The sequence below is a fragment of the Hippopotamus amphibius genome, chromosome 2 (assembly GCF_030028045.1).
Source record: "Hippopotamus amphibius kiboko isolate mHipAmp2 chromosome 2, mHipAmp2.hap2, whole genome shotgun sequence".
NCBI lineage: Eukaryota > Metazoa > Chordata > Mammalia > Artiodactyla > Hippopotamidae > Hippopotamus > Hippopotamus amphibius.
The window spans coordinates 54,210,712-54,224,341 of NC_080187.1; the positions used below are offsets into that span (position 1 = coordinate 54,210,712).

At 38.5% G+C, this 13,630-nt stretch overlaps 1 protein-coding gene across 2 annotated transcripts in view; it reads left to right on the forward strand.

Annotated features, from left to right (window-relative positions):
• The window catches only part of KIF13B (kinesin family member 13B), a 179,841-nt gene that overhangs the window by 86,534 nt on the left and 79,677 nt on the right, over positions 1 to 13,630 (forward strand). For both annotated transcript variants that reach the window (XM_057720824.1, XM_057720827.1), the window contains 2 exons: positions 338 to 448; positions 5,596 to 5,730. In XM_057720824.1, the coding sequence (XP_057576807.1) occupies positions 338 to 448; positions 5,596 to 5,730 (246 nt within the window). The remainder of the gene's footprint in view (positions 1 to 337; positions 449 to 5,595; positions 5,731 to 13,630) is intronic.

Here is a 13,630-nt window from a genome sequence, read left to right on the forward strand (position 1 = left end):
ACGTATGAGTCTAGACCTGTTGAGATTTAAAAACTAAGCCGTTGATAGCTTGAAGTTTTTATCTCCCCAAATGTGATTAGATCTCACAATAACAATAGGTTAGAGAAGAATGAAAAAGTTTTCCTCTTTCAAGCCCACTGGATAACTGGATGAGTCTGTGGAGTCTGGACACTATGGGTAGGTGACTGTCTTTGTGTCTTAGGCAGGTCAGGGACCCCCCCCCCAGCGAGCTGTAGGGTAAGAGGAGGCTGGTTGTTCCTCTTGTCCTCCTGGATTTAGCAAGTTCTTTTTCAGGGCATAGTACAGACATTTCATGAAATAAACATTTTGCTTGTAGGCAATGAAATCTCCGGAGCTGAAAGACCGGCTGGAAGAATCAGAGAAGCTAATCCAGGAAATGACTGTGACGTGGGAGGAAAAATTAAGGAAAACTGAGGAGATTGCCCAGGTTCGTGCTTCCTGCTTAAGGAGAAACCCCGTGGTGGTTTGTGTAGTGCAGCTCAGAGCATGTTTCTGGTTTCTTGCTGATTTTTAGCTTTGAAGATGGCAAATCTAGCAGATTAAGATTTAAATAAGATCTAAATCCAGGAGTCTGTACGGTACTTTACAAAGTTAATTTGAAAGATAAAGACGTAATTACAATTAATTGTTCATTATGTAAGAAATATACTTTTAGGATCATAAAATTATTTGAATGATATAACTGGCCTCTGGCTCAGAACACCCAGTTCTTTAAGTGCTTTGCAAGTGTAAGGAACTTACCAACTACAGAATTATTAGTAGTAGATATTTAGTCTATGAGCAGCTTGCTTCCATATGACAACTCAGTAAAAGTAATATGAAATACCTAAATCCGAGGTGACTGTCTCTCGTTTTTAGAGCATTTAATATAGAGTTTTGAAATCTTTCATTCGGAACATTAGCATTTGGAGAAAGTCCTAAAATGTCCAGCTGTCTACTGAGTAAAAGGTTTACTCTGTGGCTTTCCTCTTAGATGCTTATTCAGCCTCTGTTTTAGAAATATATATGATAATGTGGAGCTCAGTACTGCATTGAGTAATACTCTCATGATTGGACAACTCTGTTAGTAGCTATTTAACTGAAATCTTTTATTCTTTCATTTCTGCTCATTGGCCTTAGTTTCTTCTTCCGAAAGCTAAGAGAGTAAGTGTCCCATTTGTATGCAGTAACTGATAATAACGATAATAACGAAATACTTATTGGGTACACTTACATGTTGGGCCCTATGCTCAGCACTTCTAAATACAGTATTTTATTTAATCTTCCCAATAGCCCTGCAAGATAGGGACTGTTACTACCCAGATATTGAAAGTCACCTCTGCCTCGTCCCCTCCTTTTCTAAAGTTAAAAGTTTCTCGGGTTTTCAACTCCTTGTATTAACACATGTATAGAACTTGCTACTTCTTTTGTTACCCAGTAGATTCCATCTTTCAGTGTGCTGTCCAGGATAAATTGATACATCAGATGTTGTAGGACAGTACTACTATTATGTAGCATAAAGTGGATGTTAGATTTATATTAGTGCAGACTAGGATTGAAGCTGAGTTTTAAACACTTTTATTATAGTCCTTTTCGAAAAAGATAAAAATACGAGTGTAATAAATCCACACGTACCCATTAACCAGTTTCATTAAAGATCAACATATGACCAGTCTTGTTTTATCTGTATCCCCCTGCACTGGGTTATTTTAAAGCATATCCCTCAAATTACAGAGAAGAGAATACACCAGTGTATAAACTTTATTTCTCATTATATATTGTACTTTCTGTTTTTCATAAATGAAAGTCATTCTAATAATTGTCTAATTTGAAACTAATTTGTGTGAGCTTTTTTGAGGTACTCTGAAAGTAAAAACATTGACTTTGGAGTACTGTTATACTTGGGTTGCTTTGCTGTGATACAAAGAGCGCAGTGCTGGTGTAGCTTATCTGTAGCATCTTTCCTCACCTAATAAAGATGTAATTACAATTAATTGTTCATTGTGTAAGAAATATACTTTTAGGATCATAAAATTTTTTGAATAATATAACTGGCCTCTGGCTCTGAACACTCAATTCTTTAAGTGCTAACTGTCCTCTGCCTTGGTCCGATACCCCTTTTGAGGATGGCTTGATTTTATCCAACACCTCATTCAACACCTTGTCTTTCCAAGACCCTGGGCTTCAGTGTCTCTGAGCTGTCTTCTCCTCTCTCACTGGTCTATTGGCCATTGACCTCTTTGCAATACAGACTAGCATTTCCTGAAATGTATTTCTGGCAGTATAGCCACAAACTGTTAACAAGTCTTACGGAAAAAAAAAATGGTTCATGGTCACATAACTTTGGGGAGATCTGGGTGAACTCAGTCAAATGGACTTCTTTTTTAAAGAACTTTTTGGGACTCTGTTCTAAGTCAGCCAGGCTCTCCAAAAGTCCTCTGTGGTTTTTTTGTTTTGTTTTGTTTTATTTTGTTTCTGTTTTTTGGGCTACACCATGTGGCTTGCAGGATATTAACTCCCCAACCAGGGGCTGAACCCCCACCCTTGGCAGTGAGAGCATGGAGTCCAAACTGCTGGACCACCAGGGAATTCCCAGTCCTCTGTGTTCTGTGGCATCTTCCTCTAGGATGCCCCCCTCCCCAGAGATTGTCTTTGCCTTTGAATTCCTGTAGAAGCTATCTGTACCTTTTGACCCTTGAATCATGCGATACTTTACTTACTATTATTCAGTTTTTTGTGTACACTTTTATTACCTAATGAGTTGGTAAGATTCTCAAGAAAAAAAGGCCTCATCTTTGAGTTTTTGAAAGTATATGCTCAGTAATATTTTTGAGTAAACAATCAGAACTCAAATTGACTAATTTCTTAGTCCAGTGCCATATCTTTGATACCAGATTCTCTTATTTTCACCTTTTATGTTCTCAGTAAAGAAATGTACGGTTCAGTGAGATAGATCAGAGGGTAGCAAACTAAGCCCTTGGTCCAAACCTGGGCCGCCACTTCTTTTCATAGATAGTTTTATTGGAATGTGCCATGCTCATTTGTTTTTGCTTATTTATGGCTTCAGCAGTGGAGTTGAATAGCTGTGACAGAGACCATAGGACCCAGATGACTAAAATATTTACTGTTTGACATTTTTATAGAAAGAGTTATTAACCAGTCTCTGATATCAGAAGCAATATTTAGTAAATGTAACTATATCTTATCATACAATACTTGTTTATTCTTTGAACTGATTCCTAGATGTTGCAAACTTTTGTAGTTTTTTAAGATTAAAAACTTCAAAATTTTTGGTGGCAGATATAACAACGAATTGACAGTTTTTCAGTGCTGTGCCCTTTGATTTAAACAAAAATTTTGTGGTATTTCTACCATTATAAAATCTCAAATGACAGGGGAATGCTTAAGAAAGTAGAGTAAAACAGTAGTTTACTATCACTGCTGACCTAGACAATTATTCGTCTATATTCCTGCCTCTGGCGTGGATTTGCTCAGTGACCTTGGACAAACCTATATTCAGAACATTCATTCCATGTTCAATTATCAGTATTGAGCAAAAGTCATAAAGTTATTATTGGAGAACGTGGGAGTGGTTGGAGATAAGTAGGTTTGGCTGTTATAGGGCTTGGAATGTCAAACGAAAATTCTTAGGTTTCACCAGTAGGAGCTAGAAGGATTTTATGTGTTATAACATTTATTCTTTATTATATGCCATATACTATATAAGTATAATCTGGCTATTTTGTATACATTATCTCATTTAAGTCCTGTCTTTTCCCTTACTATGAGTGGCTTTACCTTTGTTAAGTCATATATTCTTTTTCAGGCTTGTCTTTGCCTCTGTACGAATTAAAATTTTGCCACTGGGTGACAGTAACCAAATTTCTTCTAAATCTTTTGATTGTTTCCATAGTGAAAATTACTAGAGTCCTAATAAGAGAATAAGTAGAAGAAACTATTGTATTACAAAAGTAGTATTTACTTATAGCAAATACAGATTAAATAAAGATTATTATGAAGAAAATTTAAATTAGCTGATCCAGCCATCCAAAGAAAACTACTGTAAATATCTCTGTTTTCTTCCAGGGTTTTCCAGTGCACAGATTGATATACTTCTTTAAATTTAGTATTAGCTCGTGAGCATCTACCCACCTCATTGATAGTTTACAAAAAAGACATTTTTATAGAGAAATGTTTCTCCCTATTATTGGAATAATTCTTTAATTACACCAATATCCCTGCGTAAAAAAGCCTTCCCTCAGGTGGGACTATACGAGATATTTAGAATTGCTTTATTCCTTTTAGGAACATGGTTCTTTATCATTTCTTAGAATTGAGTGCTGAAAACTAATGGCTAGTGCTAAACTACTCAAAACTTCTGAAAGAACCCAATAGTGTTTTTTTGTTAGAAAAGAGACTTGAGTCAAAGACCCAGAATCAAAATATCCCCATCCCTATGTTTTTAATAGTATTCTTCTAGGGCAGGTTGACTGGGTTGCAGTGGCCGTATAAATTAGGATGGTATGCCTAGAAAAAGCAAAATTCTAAGGCTGCAGTTTAATTATACTGCAGACTTACTGTGTGGCCCTAAGTTAAATGACTTAGCTTGTCTTGCCTTTCCTCAGAATCAGAGATTCTTGATGACTCGTTGCTATTTGCTATTTATACATAGTCAAAGACGCCCTGCTCTGCCCCAATTCATATACCTTTATCCATAGAGCATCGGTGGCAGAATACACGTGTATCTCCCTGTGTGCACATGTGTATGTTGTTGAATTCAGAGACAGGTAGGCACAAAAAGGAAAGGTTCATGTTCTTAAAAAATAGGACTTTACTGAATATGCAAATTTTATTTTGGTAAATTCGCAACACTGACGATTTGAGTGCTCTTGCGTGTTATGCATTGTGCTAGGAATACGCAGTAGTGGGGTAGGGTCCCTGCCCTCACAGAAAAGCAGTCGAGTAAAAAGTTACCAAATTTGAGAACAGGTGTGCTCCTGATAGGAGGAATACATATAAAAATCCCTTAAGCTAGAGAGACCGTTCTTGAGGCTTTCAGGGCCTTGGAAGATGTTCCATTAACTGCATACAGGCTTTGAGTGTAGGGGTGACAGGACATAACGATGGAGAGTCAGTGGGCCAGATTGAAGGGCCCCATGGGCTTGGTTGAGGGAGTTTGGCCTTTATCCCTGCTGGGGACCCACTGAGGATATCAAGCAGCAGAGTGTATTAAATACTTGGCTGTTTAGAAAGATCATAGTTGAGTAAAGAACACTTATATTTGCTCATATATACAAAATTCAGTGAGAAAGGTGAGTTCAGGATGTTAGATATTTTCAAGAATGAAAAATGAGAACTTAGTATATTCGGTTGCCTTGGTAATGGCTTTATTTTTGAAATTAAAAAAAAGTTTTACTTAACAAAGCAACATTATATAGTTTAGAAGGAGAACAAATGCAGTAATCTATATGATACCATGTCCTAAGTTAACATATTTGAGTTACAAAGTTATTTAATAATTACTCTAATATATGACATTTTATAGCTTGCTGCCTCCATAGCTGTGGAATTAATACTTCTCGAATGCATTTACAGGAGCGACAGAAGCAGCTTGAGAGTCTTGGAATATCTCTTCAATCTTCTGGAATTAAAGTTGGGGATGATAAATGTTTCCTCGTTAATCTGAATGCTGATCCTGCTCTGAATGAACTTCTGGTTTACTACTTAAAGGTGAAGTAATGGGCTTTTCTACTATTTCCTGCCATGAAATACAACAGTTTTTTTTTTTCCACTTGGGGAACCATGCATATTCAAAAATAATGAGTTAGCAAATTGTTTTTATTTGATTAAGCTGGAGTGTAGAAAAATCTTGAGTTTCTGAGATCAGTTTTTCTTTTTTGTCTTTGTGATGTCATTCAACCTAGTAAATATAAAAAATGATATTCTTATATTTCCAACAAATTAAGTAGCTTAACTTCTATTATTTAATGTGATTAAACCAGGGAATTAACTAGATAACGTTACAGCTTAAAGAATGACTTTTAAACTAAATGGTTTCATCAGGAGACTAAAGCTTTTGTGATTTCTGTGAAACACACCTTTTGGTGAGTGGTTTCTTAGCTTACAAGAGGAAATGTTTAAAGAAAGTTACTAGGACCACTTGATTTGAAATTTGTGTTTCCAGTAACTCTAAGGAAAATTAAAAATTTTGGATTATCAACTTATAAAGAAAGGGTAGGTCACTTAGAGACTGAGGGGGCAGGGGCAGAGTATGGAGCAGAAAAAAACAAGTATACATTGAAATCTATATACATTGTATATGCATACATACTCACATACATTGAAGCCTGTAGGTTGTGGGACATACCAGGAAGACCAGAGACAACTTTAGGATGAGCATGACTGAGACACTACATAAATTATGAGGCGCTCACCCAAGTTGCCTTTGCCAAGCCCAGAGCATAATTGAGTTATAAAATGGACTATGGGACTCTGACATATGGTTAGTAAATATTAGGAGGAAAATTTTTCCCCTCATTGTATGGGAACTATCTGTGTGGGTTTAACTAAGTCAGTGACTTAGGATAGTCGAGATGAGCTGGTACAGTTGGAAGCAGCTTTAAAATTAGAGAATTGTGTCATTTCATTTCTAAAGAGATTGACGAATTCATGACACATTGGCTGGTTTCACAGTTTTTATCAAGGATATCTGGGGTGTAATTGCCTTGTGGTATTTTGATAAGGCCCTGTTATTCATAAGTATCTTATACCACACTTTATTACACGTGCTTGTTTCGTACAGTCACGTGTGCACACTCAGGTGCTGTGTGTGGTGGGAGCCATTCTGGGCTAGGAGGAAGATGTCCCAAGTTTCTAGTCCAGCACCACTGCTTGACAGATGTTTGCTCTCAAGTCCTTTGTCCCCCGCAGTCTACAGATTCTTCCTCTATAAGTGGAAGTTTTCTCTGTCTGGTGACCTCACAGGGTTCCTGGAGGATTAAATAGGATTTAACATATAGAGTCACTTTATAAACAGAAGCACTATCCACATATAAATTATTCCACGTACCATTTTCTCATTTGTTACTCTGGTACCTTATTATGTTATCCTTGTCCTTTGAAAAAAATGGCATATTAGCACATCTCTTGCTGTGCTTTTAACAATGTTGGCAGCTTTTTGTGTTAGAATTTCAGCTGTAGATATTCATATTCTTTAGGAGAGTTGCAGTATTAGAATAGGACTTAAATATTGTGCCCTTTTAATTTTCAAAACTCTGAGTTCTTTTTCTTTCCGATGTGATGAAGTTCAAGTTGGAACACACAAACACATACACCCAACAAGAAAAAAAACCTGATTCATATCTGTTCCTTATAAAAAGTTACACAAAGAAACCATTTAAAGACTTTTGGAGAGCAGTCAAAATATTTCTGGTCATCTTGTGTGGAGGTGTTGGGATTCTGTTTCAGACTGTGTGGTCAACCCTGTTTTGGCAGAGTTTAGGGCAGTGTTGGTTTCTTCACTGCCCAAGCTAAACCCATGACAAAAGTATATTCATTACAAAGCACATTCAGAAGGATGATCTCAGTCCAAGAACAGTTTTTGCTTCAGTGAAGTGATACCATGATGTGGGATGGAGGAATTTAGAGGCCGAGTGTGTTTTATTTCTTTGCTTTCAAATTCTCAAGTTGGTTTAGATGCTGGGCAGATGACTTCACATTATTGGCTGACTTTGAGCACCCCATCTATAAAATGAGGCCACTGGATTAAATTACCTTTAGCATTCTTTCTAGTCAGGTTTTGAAGGGTTCTCTTCCAGAATAGAATCCTGTTTATTTTTTCCATCTAGAACTTGCACAAGCAAAGTTTGGTGGCCAAACCATAGGTAGTACGTAACTCACAAGATAATTTTGCATCTAATTTGCATAGCCAGTCAGCTCTTGCTTTGCATAGTTCCAACGTACACAAATTCCAGCTAACATGATTTAGTAACTAATGTAGACATTGCAGACATTCATGAGATTCTAGATGTGCAGTCAGAGGAAGTTAGTGAACTTATCGATGTAAATAATGAAAATGACTGTGATGAGAAGAATGCTGATGTCTCAGAGGGAGTGACACCAGAAAGCACTTCACTTGAGAGGAATTCTTGGAGATACTTCGCAACATTCAGTGCACAAAGGATAAGATGGTAGAAGCTTAGAAAGGAGTATGACAGTTCTGCAAGGCGTGGAAAATAATGCTCACTCCATGTTGTAAGTTACATGTTGAGAAGAAGGCGGCAAGCACTGTTCCAGCTACTCTTGATAAGCCTTTTTTTTTTTGAAACTTTTTTTTTTTTCTTTTGGGGGTACACCAAGTTCAATCATCTGTTTTTATACACATACCCCGTTGATAAGCCTTTAACAAAGAAATAAAATGCTTTAAATTTCATCGTTTCTATTGTTCTAAATGACAGTGTACTAAATAAATATTAGTTTTACTATTTTTTCATTTCCCTATACATTAAAACAGTAAGAGAATTCTTCATGTTTTTATGGATTTTTTTTCTTTTTTCTTTTTCTTTTTCTTTTTTTTTTTTTTTTGCCGAACAGCGTGGCTTGTGGATCTTAGTTCCCTGACCAGGGATTGAATGTGGGCCCTTGACAGTGAAAGCATGGAGTCCTAACTGGTGGACCACCAGGGAATTCCCTTTACAGACATTTTTAAATGTCACAGAATTATTGGAGTGTTCCCCATTGATTATTAAGATCTCCTTGTTTAATTATTTTTATAGTCCTGCACACTTGTGCAAAGTGAGGTCCGCTTGCAGTTCTGAGGTAGACATGGAGATTTACTTATTTTTTAAAAATTATTTTAAAATTTTTTATACAATTTTTAAAGGTTATACTCCATTTAGAGTTACTACAAAATATTGGCTGTATTTCCTGTGTTGTACACTACGTCCTTGTAGCCTGTCTTACACCTAATAGTTTGTATCTCCCATTCCTCTGCCACTGTATCGTCCCCCACCCCCTTCATTCTCTGTGCTGGTAACCACTAGTTTGTTCTGTATATCTGTGAGTTTGCGTCTTTTTTGTTATATTCATTAGTTTGTTGTATTTTTTAGATTCCACGTGTAAGTGATATCATATAGTATTTGTCTTTCTCTGTCTGACTTATTTCACTTAGCATAATACCCTTCAAGTCTATCTGTATTGCTGCAAATGGCAAAATTTCATTCTTTTCTTATGGCTGAATAGTATTCCATTCCACATCGTCTTTATGCATTCATCTGTTGATGGATGTCGAGGTTGCTTCCGTATCTTGGCAATTGTAAATAATGCTGCTGTGAACATTGGAGTGCATGTATCTTTTTGAATTAGTGTTTTTGTCTTTTTTGGATATATACCCAGGAGTGGAATTGCTGGGTTGTATAGTAGTTCTATTTTTAGTTTTATTGAGAGACTTGGAGATTTATACCAGCATAAGCCAAGCTTCTAGAGGAAAGAGCTGCTCCCCTCACCTTAAAAATGTTATGCTAGTAATACACTTTTTTTCCCCTAAAAAGTCTTATAAGAACATATTAGAAAAAGAAGGGGGAATTAATGCCCAATTTTGGACAGCCAGAGAAGCCCACAGTTAATATTTAATATTTTTATCTATATCCTCTGGATCTATTCCTGTATATATGTGTGTGTGTATGTATAGTGATACATATTTTTTAATTACAGAAATAGGATCACAGTATGATTGATTCCAGTCACACCTTTGAATTACCTGCCAAATCTTTCAGGAGAGCTGTTTTGCTTGTGCAGTTCTGGATCTACTCTTTTCACAAGTCAGCTGCTAATGACTGGGGAAACAAGGGTGATTCTGAAGGATTTGGGGCAAATTATCACATACACCCTTGGTCAGGATTTGTACCAGTGATTCCGCAGCAGCTTCAAAGTGCATGTACGTGGGGAGCAATCCTGTAGTGAGCGTTGCTCCCGTTGGAGGTAAGCTGCCTGCCAGCGTTCAGTCCGCGGAGGAGGTGATCAGAATGGCAGGGGCACAGCCATTCTGTGTTGATGGAGCCGTGGGCCAGGCTTCAAGGGACCCAGGACGACTAAGACACAGGTGTGGCCGTGAGACGTTCTTGGTTGGCAGCAGTTTGACTCAGAGTAATATTTGAACTTGTAAAAGAAAGAGAACTTTCCTTCCTTCCTCACCTCCGTTCCTGAAAGGCTGTCCTCAGGGTCCTGGTTCTGTTAAGCCAGGGTGATGTCTTTTATTAAAGACTATTGATTATTTAGGTATGTAAAGAGCAACAAGTACTCCTCCGCTGATTGCAGATGCTCTTCTTTACCTTCAGAAATTGTCTGAGAATACTGATAAGGCTGAGCAACCTCGCAGGCTGTGCTGATGTGCTAGCAGGCTGGGAAAAGGCACCCCGTGAAATATGTCACTTTCTGTCTCCTTCCCTCACCCCTTCCTCCTCCTCTCTCTCTTTTAGGACTTAGTTGATTAAAGGGAGATTCTCAAAAGAGTCACATAGATAGTTGCTTCACAGAGGAAGCAAGGTACAGTAAATTCGTAGAATAGTTAACTGATCATCTCCAGTGAAATTAAATGGATGAAGAAAGGTATTTGCTAAAGTTTTCCCTAAAACTGATATACTTTAGAGTTACTGTACTCACATATCACATAGAGACTGAAAAGGTATCCCTGATATGTTGTACTGTTCATAGCATTTAGTTACTCGCTAGGTAAACTTCTGTACCAACCTATGACAAGTTTCTTTCTCTTCCTCATCAGTGTTTTTATTGCAGTGCATAGAGAACCATAGGAAGAACTTATCAAGAAGCTTATTGTCTAACTTGTTTAAGCATCAGACAGTTATGGCTTTAGTAGAGTTGAGCTTTTAGAACCCAGTGTTTGAGAGTCAGGCAAACCATTATCTAAATCAGAATGGATTATAACCTCAAATGAGACACTTAAGTTGTCTTTTATAATGTAAGCTGTACATTTGGGACCTTGTCTATCTTTTGTCTCTAGTGGCTCAGTGTTCAGCTGAAAATAGGTGCTCAATATAATATTTGTTGGGGAAGAAAAGAAATTTTCCTTCTAGAATTTAGATTAGACCTTTGCTGTTTATTATCTTACCACTGATAATTTTTAATTCAGTTTATCAACAGATACTTAACAGCATCCACTGTTTATCATGGACTGTGCTTGTTATTGGGAAAGATGCAAGAGTCCTGTATAGGTTGCTGTCTACATAAGGGGAAAAAACAACATTCATGCAATAATAAATTGTGGTGCTGACTCTAAGTATAATAAGGGTTGAGAGAAGGGAGAAGTCAGTGTAGGCCGCTAGTGAAACCTGCAAGTAGAAGATGAGGTTAGAAGTAGGTGTTGAAGATATTTTATATTTGGATGAAGGGAAGAGAGACTATTTCTGGCAAAGAGAACAAAAGCAAGGACAGAGACATGAGAGTGAACCTGTGTGCAGTCTTGGAGTGTGGCAATAGGAGCTGGTTCTACACTCAAACTCCAGTGTAGGGGGTAGTTCAGGGCTTTTCTCTACCTCCATCCCCAAGGACAAAAAGGATTCCAAATTCACAATTAGGACACCTGCTAGAGTTTCTTATGGGAGGAGGAAAGGGATTATGCGTAGAAATGGCCTAAGCCAAGTGCTTTGGGGATCTTTTCTTCTTTTTTTAGATGATCTTGGGCTCTTTTTCTCTTCAAATTATTTTTTTTTTTTCCTTTTCAAATTTCTCTCCACCTTGCAGTTGGTTTTGTAAGACAGAGAGCGAAGAAGTGGGGAATGGAGACAGACGGGATGCATTCGTTAGGCCCGCTACTGAATGTCACTAAGCATTCCTTGCAGTTTACACCTGGTCAGGCCCTGTTCCTCAGGTTAGGGAAGTAGGGGATTGACCAGGAAGCCTCAGCCAAAATCAAGAGTAGATGCTTGCCTGGAATGTCCTCTCTGTATATCGTATGTATATCCCTGAGGACCGAACAGGATACGATGGCACAGCTCAGATCCCAGCTCTTTGTTTCCTTGGAAACGCCGCTGCAGCCCAGTTGACAGAAGAAACCCCCAGAAAAGGGATATTGAAAATAATGGAAGGGAAGAGGACTTTGTATGACATTGAGATCCCAGAAGAGATGGGAAGAATTGGAACCCAGCCTATAATTAGAGGGGTTATGAGCAAACAAGAGGAATCTCCTTCCTCTGAATCTGAAGGGAATGCCAAGGGAAATGGCTGCCCATTGATTTTTCGTTTATATTTAACAGCTAAATGTCCCAGGCCTGTATCACATGCTTGGAATACGGGGGTGGTGGGCGGGGGTGCGGGGTGCAGCTCCGGCTGTTCTCCTCTCTCTTGGAGTTTCCATGCTAGCTGTGGGGATGGATGGTAAACCCGCGAACAGTCAGTCTATGTGAGGAATTCAGGTGTGAGAGTAACAGAGTGGCTATTTCTGATTGTCCGTTCAGGATACACCTCTCTGAGGATGTGTACTTAAAAGCTGAGGTGGAAATGGTAGGAAACCACCAATATCAAGATCAGGGGAGGAACACCTAAGACAGAGGAAGCTCGGTCAGTGTCCTCAAAGAACAGTTGAAAGGCCCGAGTAGGTGGATCACTCTACCTCTTCAGGAGAGGCTGAGTGCTGGGAGCTGAGATGAGAGGTCGGCAGGGGCCAGCTCACAGAGGCTTTGTAAACCTGGGTCAGAATTTGAACTTCTTAGAAGTTCAGAGGGAAGCCACTAGAGGGGTCTCAATAGAGGATCATGTGATCAGTTCTTGTGGTGGGAGCAGGTGGGGTGGATAGAAGTGGAGAAATAGTAGGAGGCTCTTATACTCACCTGGGCGAGAGACGAGGATGTGATAGCAGAGGTGAGAAGTGAGCTGATTCTTGATATGTTTCAGAGGGAGCGTCTGTGAGGATTTCCTGATTGACACGGGGCGGGGGTAGGCTGGTAAGGCAAAAGAAGACTTCAGGATAGCATCTTAGCTTTTTTTAGTTGACCAGCTGGGTGGTGTTGGTGCCATTAGTATTGGGGAAGGGAATAGACTCAATATGGTGGCGGGGAGATAGAAGCAAAAATTCTGCTTTGGCCCTTTCACTTTGAAGTGTTGTTAGACATCCAAGTTGTGCCAAGTAGGCAAGAAATGATGGTGACTGTGACTGGGACAGTGGTAGTGGAGGTGGGAAAGTGATGGAACTAAAGTCTGTAGATCCTGGTTGGTGATTTTATATATATGGTATTTAAAGCCTGTTGGATTGGGTGAGATCATCGTGGTGTATGGTCAGCAACCTACTTCCATAGGTTAAATCTCATGCCCTGCCTGTTTTCACATGGCCCAGGAGCCCAGAATGGTTTTTGCATTTTTTAAATGGTTGGTTGGAAAAAAATGAAAAGAATCATAATATTTTGGATATGTGAAAATTATATGAAGTTCAGATTTCAGTGTTCATAAGTAAAGTTTTATTGGAAAGTAGCCATACTTGTTCCTTCTGAGTCATATCAACATTTAAGGGCAGTCAGATGTTGAAGCACACAAGAGAGAGCCCAGTTCTTATGTCTGTTTTCTCCGTTACCTGACAAAAAGTGACACTAGTGATTGGGACTTAGAGAATTGAGTAGCTGGG